Source organism: Taudactylus pleione, unplaced genomic scaffold, assembly GCF_031769625.1.
Source record: "Taudactylus pleione unplaced genomic scaffold, aTauple2 ptg001408l, whole genome shotgun sequence".
NCBI classification, from domain to species: Eukaryota; Metazoa; Chordata; class Amphibia; order Anura; family Myobatrachidae; genus Taudactylus; species Taudactylus pleione.
The window spans coordinates 1,937,934-1,957,988 of NW_028285808.1; the positions used below are offsets into that span (position 1 = coordinate 1,937,934).

At 44.0% G+C, this 20,055-nt stretch overlaps 1 protein-coding gene across 1 annotated transcript in view; it reads right to left on the bottom strand.

Moving 5' to 3' along the window:
* The window catches only part of STK32B (serine/threonine kinase 32B), a 281,505-nt gene that overhangs the window by 64,511 nt on the left and 196,939 nt on the right, over positions 1–20,055 (bottom strand). Inside the window, exon 7 of the mRNA XM_088463551.1 lies at positions 1,562–1,665. Coding sequence (XP_088319677.1) covers positions 1,562–1,665 — 104 coding nt within the window. The remainder of the gene's footprint in view (positions 1–1,561; positions 1,666–20,055) is intronic.

Consider the following 20,055-nt stretch of genomic DNA (forward strand, 5'->3'; position numbering starts at 1 on the left):
GCATGAGGGGTACTACTACTGGGGGCACTGCATTAGGGGCACTACTACAGGGGCACTGCATAAGGGGCACTACTACAGGGGCACTGCATAAAAGGTACTACTACTGGGGGCATTAAGGCGCATATGATTAGAAATGGTGGCGTGTCATGTTAACACGCCCCCATTTTTCAGTGACCACGCCCGCTTTTGGCACGCGCGCACACAGTTGGAGGTGGCACCATTTTTCATCTTGCCCGGGCAACAAAGACCCTAGTCACGCCACTGCTGCAGACAGAGGACCTTTACTGTTTATACCATTTCAGAGATAACGATAAAAGAGTGCACATGATTTGGCAGTCATCCACATAATAAATAAACTAAAAGACACATATATTGCAAAAAATACACCAATCTCATTAAAATTATTGAAAAGAAACGAGAACACTATTCTACTAATCAAAAAAATAGACATTAAGCTAATCAACTAGTATTACTGAAATTGTTTTGTTTCACTTTAATCATGTACATTCCTTACAGCAACTCCTAAATTATCAGCAGAAGCTGAGATCTCCTGTTGAAGATCAGTCATACATAAATCAAAATTTAATGAGTGCACCACACACACAAATAAAGACAAATATGCATATTTCATCCAATGTTTCAGCTAATACGCATTAATTCAGAATTAATCTAACATTTGGCTAAAAATCTAATCATCCCACATTTCTGATAACATCCCCTCATGCATGTATGAATCCTTAGATACGGTACGTCTTCATCCCAGCTAATGTGTCCCAATCTAGTCTTAATCCAATGTTTCGGCTCCCATGTCTACATAAAGGGATTATTATGGTTATTATGTATACGATGAAGGCATATTATCTGAAAAGTTTAATTACATTTTTACATACCTCCATCTTTGTATGTGTACAAGACCTTCCGTATGTTCCTATTTATGTTTTACCACTGGAAATTAATATTTGTTTAGTTATAATTTAGATGTTTACCTTTTTTATTATTTGTGTGTGTGACTGTGTGTGTTGGGAGTTTTATGTAAGTTATAAACTATATCTTGCTGTCAGTTCTAAAATTTTAATTTTGGACTTTTAAGCATGACAATGCTTAAAAGCACTTTTACTGACAATAAAACCCCTGATGATGGCATGTTAGCCAAAATGCCAGATTACTATTTAACATGTTTAATTATATGACTGTGTTATTATACATCATACCTTTTCAAATTAATTTTTTTTTATGTCTTATGCCCTTAATATGGCCTTGGGGCTCCCTACAACATATGAGGTGCTCCTAGGTCACGTAGGAGAGCTTTAGAGATTGTCCACCAATAATTCATGAAAATGTGCAATGTAATTCATTTAAGGGCTATTATTTCTATTTCCTGTGTAGGAATGAAATAGACCAGTCACCAATAATAAATATTTTATATAATATTAAGTCATGACAAAAAAACATTTATATTTAGTGTTAAAAATGCATCAATCTTTGTCAAAGATAACAGGCTTTGTTCGTATTGGTCCTATATTCAGCTCTTTGGTACTCAAAAAAATGCAAATCCACTTACCCAACCTCTCAGGAGTTCGTAAGCTGTAATTCCTAGTGACCACCAGTCTACAGGATAGGAGTACCCGAGCCCTGCTTCCATGAATGACTGGAAAACTTCCGGAGCTTAAATATTAAATATAAACCATGAATGTTATTGTTTATAACATAACAGCAGAATTGCAAAATCCAGATATCTCTATACAGTATTAGAAAACAATTCTGCACCAAAGTGATCATATTGCTGTCATGTTTTTTTGTACAGAAGGAAACATGGCCAATTGGATTTACCATTTCATCAGATAATACATACTTGCCTACTTTTGAAAAATCATTTCAGGGAGACTGTGAAAGCAGCACCGATGAGCGCGGCGGTAAAGTGGGCGTGTCCTGCTACATCTGGGAGGCGTGTCATAACATTGACTTACATCCAAATGAAAATGAGCCCCAAAGCAGTTAGTAAGATCTATTTGTTGATGCATACACACTGATACTTTTCAGAAAATGCATGTAGCCATAGAGATCATTGTGCCTTATCCAATGCAGGGAAATTATAATAATTATCCCATTTGAATGTATATATCTGTTTTTTTTATATTACACCTCCATAATGGGGCTAAAGTGCAATCAGGGAGATTGCTAGACTCTTCAGGGAGACAGGGAGATTGCTGCTATTTCAGGGAGTCTCTCTGACAATGAGGGAGAGTTGGCAAGTACTGTATGAGTTAATACCATTTATATGTACTCGAACATATGTCTCCCAATTTTAATATGAGACTATTCCAAGAAGACTGAATGCATAGCACTGAGGCCTCAGCAGACCCGGACTGATGACTCCATTTAACAATGATGCTTATTGGCGGTGACATATTTAGTTTGGTATCACAGTGATAGTTTTGAACATCCCGCCCAGGTGTGTATTAATGGCCGAGTGGGCCCGTGTGCAGCGGGCCCACTCGTCTGAGCTGCGGGCCCCCACAGCCCCATATATACTTACCTTGTGCCTCTGTGGCATCATCTTCCCAGTGATACTCAGGAACATGGCCCAAAAATGCTGCATAGTCACTGCACAGCGCTATCTTCCCGAAGATATCCCAGGGAAGATGGCGCCACGGAGGAGGAGGAACTTGCTTGCTGGCAGAAGGTAACTCTGGGTGCAGGGTGTGCGGTATGGGGCCCCTATGGAACAAGGGGCACCGCACACCCTACACCCGTTAATAAATATGCCTACGATGCTGCCGGTACGCTCTGGTAAGGTCCAGTGACAACCTGTTTCTCGGTGGTATCCTCCGCTCTATTGCTGGCAACCTTCCGCTGCCAACAATGGGCTGCTGTGTAATCCACGTATGCGACGGCCGTCTGTGCATGCGCATTGCGCTTCAACATGGGGGGTCTCATCAAATCCTGGAAGGCTATAGCTGGGTCCCCAATGCCGGCAATCATACCGCTATCGCCATCTATAGGTGGTGTAATCGTGACACTGACAAACAACGGTTAGCTAAACTTACTGCTGTTTGTTTAAATACTCAATGGAGTTCATGAGCCCTTTAGCAAGTGCTAAAGGGGTTATGTCTCATTAAATGGAGCAATATGCTGGCGTGGGCCCAATTCATCCATCCATAGAAATGGTTCAAGTTTATTGGTACCCATCTGGCCCTAGGCAGGAGCCTAGGTTGCCGTATAGATGATCCGGCTGTGGGCCTCACCAATGTCATTAGATCCCAGTTAATGGATTGGCTGCAATAAAGATTCAGTGAAGTTCTAGCAAAATGTTGTACAAATTGCAGCCAAACACGGAATGAGGGGAATATTCCATGGGAGCAGCTTGTAAATGTCACTCATGGCTAGGCAGCATCTACAATGGATTTTGGTTCAGACCATGAAGTAGCTTCATCCACTGTGTGTAGAAGATGGCAACTTATATGGTTACACGAGTCTCCGTAATCTAATGTGCGCACTTCAGGTAGATAGCTCTTAGTCATATGCTATATACTGTACATTTTCTGCATGCTGAAGATTTGTTAGTTAAACACCTTGGCTAAAGACAACTTTAAAGTAATATATATTTCCTCCATGTGTATCAGCCTGTGAGCTGGGCCACAGCACATTGTACATTTCCTCCCTGCTTCTCTCCTGACGTGTAATCATTTCAGCTGCTACTCAAACTCGGCTGATAAGAATCATGTAATCTGACAGCAGTCATAACTATAGAAGGGTCTGTCACTGACATGGCGGAGGGTTCGGGCAACGCTGACATATTGCCTGTTAATTAAGGGAAGATGTTTATTTAAAATGTACAGTGAAAAAAAGAATCAGCTTTAAAACACTGACTTGCGTAACATGACTCGTGTAATTGGAGAGAGTTGGAAACTTCTCATTATAGCAAAATAAATGTGATTAAAATACAGCAACTTTAGTGTCTGTGTCATATTAGACACCACATGAAGCAAATTAGTGTATTAAAGTGAATAAGAACATAAAAACATTGTGATATCTTGTAGAGGACTATAATATTCCTCCTTGGCTGTAAGCACTTGAAGTATCTCCTATTTTCAGAGACATTGTGGTGGTAGCTCAGGTTGCAGAATGTCAAATATTCAGAACCTTAGCTCCCAGATATGTTAAAAAAAAAATGATATACAGTAAATTATTTATATAGTGTTAAAGGTCCCACACCGCTATATAAAGCTTCGCACGGGAGCAATTTTGAATTTACAGCGATAGTCTTTTTTTAACCGAGGTCTTATAAGATTGCCTCGTAGACGACATTAATCATTTTTCCTCCTAACGTCAACACGAAAAGATTTAGGCCCTCATTCAGAGCCGTACGCTCTGAGCAGAGCGCACGCTCTGAATGAGGGCCGGCCTCCATGATAATGGAGCGTCCTCCTGGACGCTCGTATAGCTGTGGGTCACCACCCACAGGCTAGACGAGCGTGCAGTTTGATGGCCGCGATGGTCTTGACCATCGCGACCATCGAAACTGCGAGCCGGAGCCTGCGGTTGAGGTTTTCAACCGCAAGCTCTGGAGTGATTTTGGCTCTATCAGAGCCAAAATCACTCCCACTGACATCACTAGTGATGTCAGTGGGCCGGCTTCTGACGGGAGGCGTTCCCGTGGGAACGCCCCCGTCAGGGAGGCACGCCCCCGGCACGCCTACCAAAGGGGGCGTGCTGTCAATCAACATCGACAGCACGCCCCCTTTGATCAGACACAACGAGCGAAGGACTTTCCTTCGCTCGTCGCGTCTGGCGCATGCGCACGACGGAGCTCCCTCCGTCGTGCGCATGCTCAGTCCAGAACATCGACCCACTTGCGAGCGGACAGCCGCTCGCGAGTGGGTCTGAATCAGGCCCTTAGTTTTGATGTGACATGCAAAAGGGCCACGTAAAGTTGTCCATGAGCAAAACAGTCTCCACTTAGGTCACCTCAAGCCACGTTAACTGCCTGTCCCTATACTTTATTTATTGTCATGCCAAAGCAGACTCTTAGTTATATTTAAGAAGTGATGTTGCCTATAGCAACCAATCAGTTGCTCTCCCCCCCCCCAAGTGCCAACATTTTTTTTTATCCAATCAATCAAGGTGTTTTTTTTCTGTGTGTGTGTGCGTAGTAGCCACACTTGTCACCAGCAACGTAGCTGTGCAGGGGTGTTGTCTGTGTTGTTTATCAAAGGGCTGCTGCCTCGTTCAGTGTGCTCTCCCCCCCCAAGTGCCCAAAAAACAAAAAATCTAATCAATGTGTTTTTTTTTCTGTGTGTGTGTGCGCATTAGCCCCACTTATCACCAGCAACATAGCTGCGCAAGGGTCATTTATCAAGGGTCATTAATCAAGGGTCTGCTGCCTCGTTCAGGGGTGCTCCCCCCTCCCAAGTTCCCCCCCAAAATGAATCAATCGATCAATCAATGTGTTTTTTTGTGTGTGTGTATGCACGTTAGCCACACTTATCACCAGCAATGTAGCTGTGCAGGGGTGCTGCCTGTGTCATTATTCAAGGGGCTGTTGCCTTGGGTGCTCTCCCCCCAAGTGCCAAAAAAAAATTAATCAATCAATCAATCAATGTGTTTTTTCTTTTTGTGTGTGTATTTATGTGTGCGCATTAGCCACACTTATCACCAGCAATGTAGCTGTGCAAGGGTGCTGCCTGTGTCGTTTATCAAGGGGCTGCTGCCTCGTTCAGGGGTGCTCTCCCCACCAAGTGCCCCCCCAAAATTTGTCCAATCAATGTGTTTTTTTCTGTATGTGTGTGCGCATTAGCCACACTTATCACTAGCAATGTAGCTGCGCAGGGGGTGCTGCCTCTGTTGTTTATCAAGGGTGCTCTCCCCCCACAGTGCCAGGGTGCTCTCCCCTCAAAGTGCCAAAAAAAATGTAATCCAATCAATCAATCAATGTGTTTTTTTTCTGTGTGTGTGTGCGCATTAGCCCCACTTATCACCAGCAACGTAGCTGTGCAGGGGTGCTGCCTGTGTCATTTACCAAGGGGCTGCTGCCTCATTCAGGGGTGCTCTCCCCCCCCAAGTGCCAAAAGAAAATTCATCAATCGATCAATCAATGTAGTTTTTTGTGTGTGTATGCACGTTAACCACACTTATCAGCAGCAACGTAGCTGTGCAGGGGTGCTGCCTGTGTTGTTTATCAAGGGGCTGCTGCCTCGGGTGCTCTCCCCCCCAAGTGCCAAAAAAAGATTAATCAATTAATGTGTTTTTTTGTGTGTGTGTGCGTGCATTAGCCACACATATCACCAGCAACGTAGCTGCGCAGGAGTGCTGTCTGTGTCATTTATCAAGGGGCTGCTGCCTCGTTCAGGTGTGTTCTACCCCAAAATGGCAAAGAAAAAATGAATCAATTGATCAATCAATGTGTTTTTTTTCTGTGTGTGTGCATTAGCCCCACTTATCACCAACATTGTAGCTGTGCAGGGGTGCTGCCTGTGCCATTTACCAAGGGGCTGCTGTTTCTTTCAGGGTGCTCCCCCCCAAGTGGCAAAGAAAAAATTAATCAATCGATCAATCAATATGTTTTTTTTTGTGTGTGTGTGTGTATGCGTGTTAGCCACACTTATCCTCCTGTGCAAGGGTGCTACCTGTGTCGTTCATCAAGGGGCTGCTGCCTCGGGTGCTCTCCCCCCAAGTGCCCCCCCAAAATTAATCAATGTGGTCTTTTTGTGTGTGTACGCGCATTAGCCACACTTATCACCAGCAACGTAGCTGTGAAGGGGTGCTGCCTGTGTCATTTATCAAGGGGCTGCTGCCTCATTCAGGGGTGCTCTCCCCCAAGTGCCCCCCAAAAATTAATCAATGTGGTTTTTTTGTGTGTGTGTGTATGCGCGTTAGCCACACTTATCACCAGCAACATAGCTGCACAGGGGTGCTGCCTGTGTCATTTATCAAGGGGCTGCTGCCTCGGGTGCTCTCCCCCCCAAGTTCCCCCCAAAAATTAATCAATCAATGTGTTTTTTTTAAAATCAAGGGGCTGCTGCCTCCTTCAGGGGCGCTCTCCCCCCCCAAGTGCCAACACTCTTCTTACTTCAGCCAGTGGCTGTGCCAACTGCAGTATCAACTATCAATTCTTCAGCCAGTGGCTGCACCAATTATCAAGTATCAACTCTTCTTAGTTCAGCCAGTGGCTGCGCCAACTATCAATTCTACATCAACTCTTCTTACTGCAGCCAGTGGCTGCACCAATTATCAAGTATCAACTATTCTTACTTACCAACTGTCAACTATCAATTCTTACTTCAGTTTTGAGTCAGCTAGTTGGATGCAACCTTTTGGCCCTTAACTAGATGAAAAAATCAATATTGTGAGCTATGAGGTGGTCAAAATTGACTGGAAACGAGTGGAAATAAATGTTATTGAGGTTAATAATACTGTAGGAACAAGAACAGGCCAATTTTATGTGATTTTAGCTGTTTTTATGACTTTTTTAAGAAAAAAAATCAGATCCAAAACAAAAAACAAAAAATAAAAACACAGAAGGGAGGTTTTGGCAAAAGCAATCCAGATCCAAAACCAGAGGAGGAACAGATCCAAAACCAAAACACGGGGGTCGGCGCACATTTCTATTTATAATAAAGGTAATCTCGGCAATGTGTAGAAGCGAGGAGGCCACGATGACGCAATCACGTGGTCATGCCCCTGCTCTGCCCACTAATGCCGGGTGTTGTCTCTAGTCATGCCCTCATGCAGCACCAGCCTCAATGTCCGCAACCCTGCTTTATTCTAATATCAGAATCTGTAGGGCTAATGTGGGAGTTCATGCACCTGCAAGCAGGATGCCGTGTTGCCTTTTGATTTTATGCCAGCCATGGCAACCTTCATCATTAGTATCGACACGTGCACCAGCCCCATGCCGGATGAAAGAGATCTGTCAGAAACAGGCCTCACTTCCCCATATGCACAACTCAGAATCGCACAGAGCTTTTGATACATGCCCATGACACTCCCGCAAGTCAGGGAGTGCACTCACATTGTCGCCGCACAGTTGACAACCTCAAAACACCCAATTTCACGGAAAGACAGATGGCAAAACTCACCATTTGCATCTGCGCACAGAGACCCAGCCCAGTCAGAATCAGCCCCATTGTACAGTATGTACTCCTATGTAATTGACTTGAGCTACGTAGGTTATAGACATAACCAGTGGCGGCTCCAGAGGTGGGGCTGCAGCGCAGTCCAAATTTCAAATAGGGGAGCCACACCAACTCTCATTTCAAATGCTGCCAAACATAGATGGCTGTGACTCGCTGGCAGTTGGTGTGGCTCCCCTACTTGAGTTTTGGACTGCGCTGCAGCTCCACCCCTGGTGCCTCCACTGGATAGAACTCCCTGTCTTACTACTGTTGCCTTTTGTTTGCAGCACAATAACAATCACCAATTGTTTGGAGAGATGGAGAAACACTACAACAGCAACTAGTGTTCTACCACGTACTCACATCACTCCGTCTAACCACCTTGCAAAGATATTTGAAAATACCATATGTTGTTTTGATACTTGGCAGAACAGTGTTGTGAACTGTGCGTCATATCAGGTACTGTACCTCTGTGGAGGTACAATTATATGAGGTGCATAATAAGAAGGTCACAGAAAAAAATAATTCAATGGTCATTTTTCTATAAAAATCAGCTGTATGTGCAGAGTAATCATTATTATGGACAACTTCTCCACTGGTCCGGTTCTCCATTCTATTCACTTCTTGATACATCAACACTAATGAAAGTACGGTTTACATTATACTGTACACAAGATATATTTTCTAGAAATGCAAAACAACAGATCGAGGACACTATAGAAAGAAATACAGTGTGTATATATACAACTTTATTGTAATTGAACAAGTCATAAAACATTAGTTGACAACAAAATGCATATGTAAGTCACTTCAGCTACAATAAAAGCAATAAAGATATTATACATAAAACTCAACACAAATGCACTATTTCAAAAATTTATATATTTAGATATAATTTTAATATAATTCCATAAGTAATTCAGTGAAACATTTAAACATATTTTAATGTGTATAATTCTGTGTTCGTGGAAATGATTTATGAAGGGTGGCAGTGTACGTTTACACATATGCAGTACATTGTGTTAATATAAATTCTGGGATAACCAGCGTTGCCCGGATTGAAGAATGGACCTTAACGTCCATCTGCAGCTTTCATTTACAGGACAGAAATCAGTATAGCTTCCCAAATCACAGCCGTTTCAGAAATCACTGCAGAACAGAAAACAGTGTAGAACATACATAATTGCCGAGCATAATCTCTGCAGACCAACATTGGAGACCATGACATATGAATATGTGCTTGGAGGAAGTTAGTAACTGTCAGTGCAGGTGCAGTGTGACAGTTGATCCTCTGACTCACTGCTCTTCCGTGGGAGCTCTGTCTGTCCCCCACTGGTACATATCAGCCTGTACCTTCAGATCAGTACAGCTTTAGGCACTGCAAGACATCCCGAGCGAACCAGCTTAAACAAAAATTTTAAATCAGAGACTCCACGGCCTACTTGGTGGGCACCATGTAGACCTCCATGGCCCTGACGAACTGCAAACATAGCAATAAACCTAAACCTGGTCAAACTACACCTCAATGCCAAGTTTGGTGGTGCGAGGTACTAAACTCTGGTCATGTATAAAGGACAAACAGTCAGACACACACACGCTTTCTCGCTTATTATATAGATGACAAATTTGCTATTGTGATATAACCTGTGTTGAAGTGTGGACAATTAAAAATCTACTGTGTAAAGCTGCCTTAGCTGTGGGTGTTATTTTTGGTCACTGTTTTAAATTGGCCACCTAGATGGGTGTAAGAAGTCAGAAGCTGCAGGCTACGTGTTTGCGTATTGGTACATGTGGACACACAGTTAAATCATTTGGCCAGAACTGTAAAACAAATTACATAGCTACATGACAATTACATGGAGCAGCTTGCAGGGCTCAGGTGTGCGGAAAGGTCAGTAGGGTTATTCTTTCATCGCACCCATGAGCGACGCTTTATCAGATCCATTTCAGATAGTGTAATATTTACGCACTGAGGAGCTCATTCAGACCCGCTTGCTAGATGCGTACGCTCGCACTCGGGCCCTGATTCAGAGCCGGACGCTCCTTCAGAGCGCTCGCTCTGAATCAGGGCGTTTTTTTTTTTTTTATGGAGCCGGCCTCCTGGCCGCTCGCTAAGCTGTGGGTGACCACCCACAGCTTTAGCGAGCGGCCAGGTGATGGTCGCGACCATTGGGGCTTGCGACGAGACCCTTGTGGTAGGGTCTCGTTCCCGCAAGCCCCAGTGAGCTTCCTGCTCTAAATAGAGCAGGAAGCTCACCACTGACATCACTTGAGGTTGACTATACCCTAGCACAAGCACTGTGATCTCTTCAGTGTGAAATACAACCAGGTGACGTGTACTATGATGCTGCCTGTTAATTATGCACGCCTCTGAAACGGCGTTTAGACACTCAGGCATACCTGCGTTTGCACCTCCACTCCCCCGTTTATAATGGCCAGCCCCTGTCACCACCCAGAAACGGCTTCTCCTGTCACTCACTCTGCTGGGCAGTCTATGCGCAGCGAGAGAACGCTTCCCGAGCGTTCGCACTGGTTCGTGCACACACACTGCGATGCATACACATGCGCAGAATGCAAAAATCGGCCAGCTACGAGCGAACACTTCTTAGCGTCCGGGTCTGAATGTACATGACACTACAGTATTTTTTTTATGTGCCTGACTAGGATCAAAGTGCATATTGTATTCACTTTTCAATAGTGGTCACAGACAGACATACAGCAGATGAAGTGGAAAGATATAAAAGTGTTTCAAATCAAAGCACAAAAATAACAGTGCATACTGCACAAGGCTGTTGTGATGCTTTGTGTTTTCTGGCAGGAAGTGACCTGTGGCTAAGGACATGAGGGCAAGGGGCAGGGTTCAATACAAAAGGTCAACAATGATTTGGTCGATACCAGAAAGACGACACGGAAGAAGGTAGATGTGACAAAGGGTCGACAGGTTGAAAAGGTCCACATGGAAATGGTCGACACAGAAATGGTCAACACAGTATTTTTTATTTTTAGGGTCAGGTACTTACAGAGAGTTAAGGTTAGACACTAGGAGGGGATGCAATCGGGAAACCGGCTGACGTGCTCCCGACAGCCGGCTTCCCGACTGCTTTATCCCAGCGTGGGTTAAATGACAGGCGTCTATATCTAGACGCCTGTCATTTTCCCGACGCCGGGAGAGAGGCGCCCGGCATCCCGATCAAAGGACAGCCGCGGACAGCCGCGTGGGGGGGAGGGGTAGGTTTAGGGCTCCCGGGGGGGGACTTAGGGTTAGGCACCCCCCCGGGAGGTTAGGGTTAGGCTAGGGGGAGGGAGGGTTAGGGCTAGGCACCCCCAGGGGGAGGTTAGGGTTAGGCACCCCCCTGGGGGACTTAGGTTTAGGCAGCGGGGAAGGGTTAGGCCCTTAGAGGGGGGATTAGGGTTAGGCACTTGGGGGGGAGGTTAGGGTTAGGTACCCCTAAGGAGGGTTAGGTTTAGGGGGGTTAGGTTCGTTTTTGCTTACCTCAGGACGTTCGGGATTTCTAGCGCTGTCGGGATGCCACTGCAGGGATCTGTTCAGCTGTCGGGCTGCCGCTGCCGGGAATCGAACCATGCGGCCAGCGGTATTTCATACCGATTCCACTAGGAGGGATGGTTAGGGTTAGGCACTAGGAGGGACGGCTAGGGTCAGGCACTAGGAGGGACAGCTAGGGTTAGGCACTAGGAGGGACGGGTAGGTTTAGGCACTAGGAGGGATGGTTAGGGTTAGGGACTAGGAGGGACGGTTAGGGTTAGGCACTAGGAGGGACGGTTAGGGTTAGGCACTAGGAGGGATGGTTAGGGTTAGGCACTAGGAGGGATGGTTAGGGTTAGGCACTAGGAGGGACAGTTAGGGTTTAGGCACTAGGAGGGACAGTTAGGGTTAGGCACTAGGAGGGATGGTTAGGGTTAGGCACTACGAGGGACGGCTAGGTTTAGGCACTAGGAGGGATGGTTAGGGTTAGGGACTAGGAGGGACGGTTAGGGATAGGCACTAGGAGGGAAGGTTAGGGTTAGGCACTAGGAGGGATGGTTAGGGTTAGGCACTAGGAGGGATGGTTAGGGTTAGGCACTAGGAGGGACGGTTAGGGAAAGGCACTAGGAGGGACGGTTAGGGTTAGGCACTAGGAGGGACGGTTAGGGCTAGGCACTAGGAGGGACGGCTAGGGATAGGCACTAGGAGGGACGGTTAGGGTCAGGCACTAGGAGGGACGGTTAGGGTTAGGCACTAGGAGGGACAGATAGGGTTAGGCACTAGGAGGGATGGTTAGGGTTAGGCACTAGGAGGGATGGTTAGGGTTAGGCAGTAGGAGGGATGGTTAGGGATAGGCACTAGGCACTAGGAGGGACGGTTAGGGTTAGGTACCAAGGGGAGGGTTAGGGTTAAGAGTAGGGTTAACCCGGCGTCGGGCAGTTTTCACTTGTGTGTATTTTCTTGTAATGTAATACGATGTTGCCAAACTTCTCAGTAGCTGTAGTTAAGACCCCTCACTTCTTGTTTTTCGCCACAGCTTAGTTGACGTGTGACTACGCAGGGAGATAGACGTGTGCAAACATCAAAAAGGTAAATATGACCCAACCTTACTGTCGATGTTACAGTTTTGTGCCAAATTAGTGTAGTATTTATTGTTTATGTTTTTTGTTATTTATAGGTTTTTCTTTAAAATGGATCATGAGGAACGTGAACGGCAACGTATTTTATCTTTTTTAGAGGAATCTGATTCAGAACAAAGTGACCATTCAACAGAAAGTGAGGTAAATGAAGATCACGTTAGTATACGCAGCCAGCAGGGACACAGAGCAGGAGGCTTCTGAGGAGCCACCAGCAAAAGTTCAAGGTGTACGGAAAAGATGTCACGCTTGTCCTGCTAAAAAGGATCGCAAGACCACCCACACATGCACAAAATGTAAGTTTATTTGCCCGAACATATTGTTCCATACTGCAGCAAGTATGGTGAGAAGCTGCAAGAAAGTGATTAGTATAAGACTTTTCATTTATTTCCTAAAGATCTCGTATTCACTTACACCAAAATGTAAAATTTTTGTCAAAAAGTTAACTTTTATCTAGTTTAATAACTGTGAGACTAAGCATGTCTATTTTTGTTAATTAATTTCACAGTTTTTCATAATAGTAAAATAAAGTTCCTAAGATGACTTCTAAAGTCTTTTATTTCACATAAATAACTTTTTTTTTGAGTCTTTTAACTAAAATATACCGATGGATTTACAAATCTTTGCAAAAAAATTAGAAATGTGGCGTTAAATATTTCAGGGTAATTTTGACCCACCTGACTGCCGGTGGAGCAATTTTCTACCATACTGACGCAGGGTTAAAAAAGAAAATAAATCGTGTCGAACATTTTTGTATCGACCATTTCCAGGTCAACCTTCTGTACTGTCTAACTTTTGTCATTTCAACCTTTTTTCCATGTCGATCTTTTGGTGCCGACCAAATTATTGTTGACCTTTTTATCGTCGACCTTTTGTATCACACCCAAGGGGCATGTGGGGAACAAAATTGGGGCAAGTAGGAGTACACAGAAAGAGAGTAAAGCTGGCCACACACTAGACCAACTTTCATCCAACCATCCAACAGTTGATTGGTTGGAATGAAAATCTGGTAAGGTATGGGAGTAAATGATGATCAGCAATTTGCTCCTAAATGCCAGAAAACAGATGAAAATGGCCGTCAGACAAGTTTGTTAAATGTTTGATCTAAACAATTTGTTCAAACAACAGTTTTGTCCATTTTCCGGTATTTGGGAGCACATTGCTGATTGTCATTTGCTGTCATACCTTACCAGATTTTCATTCCAACCAATCAACTAGCTGGCTGGTTGGATGTAAGTTGGTCTAGTGTGTGGCCAGCTTTAGGCAGTGGAAGATCTTATAGATTGCAGAGCAGTCTTTAGATTCTAGAGCAGAGATACTGAGGTATATAACTATATACAGTATAGATAGACAGGGTGGTATGTAACAGCCTAATCCCCATTCATATTAATGTCATCACTGCATACTGTTACCAGATGCATTCACTATTTGAACAGATGTACTGTCTCTCAGCATCTTCACGTTCAGATATTGATAGGATTTAGCAATGTTATTGGACATGTGCTGCACTTTTGTGCAGATTAGGTATAAAATTGCCTAAATGGGTAGCACAATTGCAGCATATACCTACACATCTGAAAATTCCTCTTAATGTGTGATTGCAGTCACCTGTGTTCAACCACCCTTCTCATCAATTAACTAGTTCTACACAGGTAACTGCAATCATAAATTTATGTCCATAGTGTGTAATGGGCCCCATACATCTGCGACGGATTGCAGCGATCCTGTGATGCTGCAACCCGGCATTGCAGGATCGCAGAACATGTGGGATTTTGGCGATTTGACGATCATGATCACGATCAAAAAATGATAGCGACCGTCAAATCATGTTAAATGTCAGTGATCCGGCGACAGATCGCTGAACATCGATGGTGGGCGATCGGAAATTTCCAATGGGCGTTCGGAAATTTCCGATCGCATCCCTGCATCGTGACGATCCGTCGCAGATGTGTGGGCACCTTCAGAGAAGGAAGGGATGTCATGTTGGAGGGTCTGCATCTGAAAACAGCACAGAGCAGATAAAAAAAATGCATTTTCTATTTATTTACATTAAATATTCATTGTTTAAATGTATTTCCTTAATCCGTATCTCATCAACACATCGTTAACATAGAATGTTTTGTTTCATTTATTCTTCAAAGTAGAAGTAACTCATATAGCACTTAACCTTTGTTGCAGAGGCAGGGTATTTGTCAAAATCATTAATCTTAAGGTGTTAAATCATGAGCATACAGTGTGTTACACACGGAAATGTAACAGTAGTAATAAAGGTCAATACAACTTCATTAGCTGAGCTTAGATAATGAGTATTGCCTTCTTCTGAAAAACCTATCAAACATCAATAACAATCCAGAACATACTTCTCCCAAGAAACTCGGAGCGTCTTTAACTTGCAAATAGAATGCTTCTCTCTCTCCCCTCTCGGTATGTTATCTGAATTTTAAGGCTGCGATTGTGGTTTTATGATTTCAATCAATACTGCTGCCCTTGAAAAGAAATCCCATGGCACACAAAACAGACCTTGACCTTTCAGAACAACACATTGGTAAAACTTGGGCACCATGCAACATCAAGGTTCATTTCCACCATGCACACGTTTTATATGCAAAGCAAAAAATAAAACGGAAACAACAAAAGAACCATTCTTTTTTTCTAGTGTGGCTAGAACTACAAAACATATATATTTTCAGCATTTCTTTGTCTTCACAGCAGTCCTGTTACAATGATGTATTGTTTGGCTACTACTGTATATTATCGACCTTCTTTGTATATTATTTCGAATTGTTTGCAAAATTGGAACCCCCCAGAACTAGCTTGTTGAGAGTTGCTGAACCCCCAGGAGTGGGGAGTCTAAAGGAAGTAAGGGACATCAGGGCTTATAATTATTTAGGTGTTAGGGGTCTATTTACTAAGCCTTGGGTGGAGATAAAGTGAATAGAGATAAAGTACCAGCCATTAGCCAATCAGCTCCTAACTGTCATGTCACAGGCTGTGTTTGAAAATGACATTTAAGAGCTGGTTGGTTGGTACGTTATCTCCATCCACTTTATCTTCATCCAAGGTTAGTAAATAGACCCCTTAGTAGCGGAGAAGGGGAAGCTCAGGAGTATGGCTGAGGAGGAAGGACCAGTGGCGTAACTAGGGCAGGGCGAGCGGGGCACGTGCCCTGGGTGCCATGGTACCGGCCCGTCCTAGGTAGCCAGTGTAGTGCCGACCGCAGTGAGTGTGGTCAGCACTACAAATTTACACAGGACCGGCGCTAGGCTTTCCAGCGCTGGTCCTGTGCTGCACAGCCGAGCCCCTTCCCTCCCCCTGAGCGCTTGCCCAATAGTGCCAGGAGGAGGGTGGCAGGCGGGCTCATGCTGTGCATAATACACACATCGCCGCCAGCGCTGGTGGTGATGTGTGCGTTAATCAGCAGCCAATGAGAGTCAGACAGACTCTCATTGGCTGCTGCTGCTGCACACACATCTCCGCACTGTATAAGGGGCACTGTATAAGGGGCACTACTGGGGGCCTGCATAAGAGGGGATCACTCCTGGGGGCACTGTATAAAGGGCACTGCATATGGGGGATCACTACTGGAGACCTGCATATGGGGGATCACTACTGGAGGCCTGCATATGGGGGCCACTGTATAAGGGGAACTAATGGGAGGCTGCATAAGGGGGACCACTACAGGGGGCACTGTGTAAGGGGCACTACATATGGGGGACTACTACTGGGGGCCTGTATAAGGGGAACTAATCGGGGGCTGCAAAAGGGGGACCACTACTGGGGGTACTGTATAAGGGGCACTACTGGGGGCCTGCATAAGAGGGACCACTACTGGGGGGCATTGTATACTGGGGGTACTATATAAGGGGTACTACTGGGGGTATGCATAAGGAGGACCACTACTAGGGGCACTGCATAGAAGGGACTGTATAAGGGGCACTGCATTAAGGTGCAAATGGAAAGAAATGTTCCCAGTGACAAGAAAGGGGTGTGTAATTTTTCAGTGGCCACGCCCCTTGTGACAACGCCCATTTTTTTGCCACAGGCACGTGCAGATAGTGTGGGGTGGGCTCCATTTTAAAATTTGCCCTGGGCTCCAAATACCCTAGTTATGTCACTGGGAAGGACCACCGCCTGTCCAAAGAGAGCCACTAGGGAAGAAAAGACAATGCATACAGATCATCGCAGCCTGCCTGTAAGCCCAGCAACCACCGGGAGAGTAGATACTCACTGATAGCAGAGAGAAAGGCCATAGTGTGCAAATTGACATTTAAAGATAAGTTCAACAAACAAATTGAACAGTCCTTGGGGTCAATTCATAGAGCAGTGAAAATCCCGGTTTACCTGAAAACACGGCTTTGCTCTGCTTTCGTAAATTCATAGAGTGGGTTACCTTGGAAAAGGTTATTCCTTCTCCGGCAGCGGGCCCTTCTTTCTGTATGCAATGCATCATATTACCATACACAGCCACCGATTCCTGACCCAGGTGTTACCAGCACACCTTGAGTTCCCTTGCCGGTGAATTCAGCTGTCGGCGCAAGGTACATACACGCAACCTCCCCACCCCTGATATTTGCTGCATATACACTACAAGCTTTCTATACCTTCAGTCGGTGATCTACACTGCCGGCTCCAGGCTTCTGCTGTTCTGATCAGTAGGGGCAGCTTCACCAGCGCTCGCCTTCATTTACTGCTGGTGATTTATACTGTATAATTATTGTGTATCCTCACTGCAGCCATTGGATTTACACTGTATTTGGCAGTGACACCTGGATAACAGTGTTACAACGGGATCGTCATCATCGCATGAGATAAATCAGATTTATCATGCCCCTTCCCCATGAGGCCACACCCCTTTTTTGGGCAAGTGTCCCTATTTGACCAATGGGGGTGGGAGGGGGGCGCCAATGTATTTTCTAGCCCAGGGTACCAAAAAGTCTAGTTACGGCTCTGGCCTCTCATTGCACACTACGTACTGTACAACAGTGTCATCGCATCCGTACACCTTATTGCACGCTACCAAACTCCCACACTTTGATACTATCGAATGTTATTGATGTTAGGATTGATGTTTCTATTTTGAGCCACACAATGCAAGCAGCTAATAATCGATTGTTGTAGCTAATAACACTGCTAATTGGCTTGTAATTGATTCAGCTGCGTTAGCATTAGCGAATAATAAGAATAAATACATTTCATGGGGGATGGCTTATTCTATGTGTTTTTTTGTTAATTTTAACATGCATTTAACAACACAACATTATTATTCCAAAATCCGGGTTTAAAATCTTCTTAATTTCCAAACGCACTACCAGTAAAACATCAACATGAACTAAATGACATTTGAACAATACAACACAAGCAGCCACAACCATCAGAAGAAAATTAACATACAGCGACTGACAACGATTGACTCGATCGCTAGCTGCTATCACTCGCTAGCTAGAGGAGGTGCATTGTTCACGTATGGGCGTCACTTTGGTTGCGACTGACCAGCCGTGTGATTGCTTCCTTTTTCAGTTTCTCGGTCGTTAGGTGTACGACCGAGCGGCCGCTTATGACCGACTCTGAATGAGATCCATAATTACTAAAGTGCAAGTATTTAGATGTGGAGATGTTGCCCATAGCAACCACTCAGATTCTACTTAACATTGATCTAGCACCTTCTAAAAGATAATAGCTAGAATCTGATTGGTTGCTATTGGCAACACCTCCACTTCTAAAAACCCATCTTCTACTTAGATGTTAGATTACGTAATTTAAAACTTCTTTTATATATATTTGTAGTTTATTGTCACACAATATTCTACATTAGTCTGCATTTCAACCTGTTCTCCCAATGACATTATCAGGAGATTGTTTTTTTGAAGTGTCTTCTTAATATGGCTTCTTCTTTGAAATTCAGTCATGATGCATGTCAAATCTCCGAGGCATGTCTATATAGTTCCTGGTAATGCAGGATTTTTATGTCTTCCTATCATTGAAAGTTAACGGAAATGTGTTTGAACTCTGTGAGTTTGATGTCAGAAACGTCACAACCAGGACTGTTTTTGCCTTGACATATCAATGAGATGAAGGAATGTCATGGCACGTCATCAAAATATAATGAATCAATGTGTGTTACAGTGGACATATTGGAATTTTTCACATTTTATTTTTATACTTCGTGGAATTAAAACATATTTATTGTACCATGTACTCTTACCAAAGGTCACCACGAAATACTCTGTAATGCAAATCAATCCATTCTGCAGAAATGAAAAAGTGATATACTGACTGAATAATACTATTTATAGCATCATCATTTCTTTGCAATTAGTTATATGGAAACTGTCTTAGCAGAGGGGTGCCCGAACGTATGACTCCTTGCCCATTTAAAATTAGCTTCTGTTCTCCAGGTACTGTAAAACAAAGAGGATATGCTCCGGATTGGCTGGCATCAACTTCCACAGACGTAAAGGAAAATACTCAAGGAAAATAGAGTGGCAGGTCGAGTGGGGTCTAAAAATCTACCAGTGGATCTAACACTTGGCCACATCTGCCTTACCTGATCCAGTATTTTAGTTTTGATTTTTTTTTTAACTTATAGAGTCTACTGTCCCACCTGTAATCCTTATAACCACCCTACTGTAACCATACTGGCATGATTACTACAGTAGTGGGGTAAAGTGCAGAGTGCTAGTAACTGGGCTGGTTGTCATAAACCAAAGATGCCAAATCAGTATGGTCCTTTCTAAGTACAGTAATCATCCCTCAACTGTAAAGCGCAAGAACGCTGCAGGTGGGACTCCAGAAATGCCACCCCTGGTTCTCCCTGTATAATGGATAAGGTCTCTGTGAAGACACTCTCCATTATACTGTTCTACTAGTAAAGCTTGAAAGAAATACATTAGCTGTAACTAAAAATATTAAATACAATTTCTGCTCACAAAAAGAAGTGTCCATTGAGCTATATGTATGTATATATATATATATATATATATATATATATATATATATATATATTACAGTACGGTACTCCTGAAGAAGTCCAGCTATAACTGCAATAAGGACGAAATGCGTTGAGGACTGTGGGTGTACCCCTAGAGGACTGTGGGTGTACCCCTAGAGGACTGTGGTGTACCTCTAGAGGACTGTGGGTGTACCCCTAGACTCTGTGACCAGCTACAATCAGATAAGCCTGCCTGAATTTTCATTAATGTAATTCTTCATTTTTATGTGTGTTGTGTGTATTTTGGATTAAAACTTATTTTAAATATACTACACTATGGAAAGTGTTTTCTCTTTTTGACCCTATGTTCTGGATATCCGGAATACCTGCTGC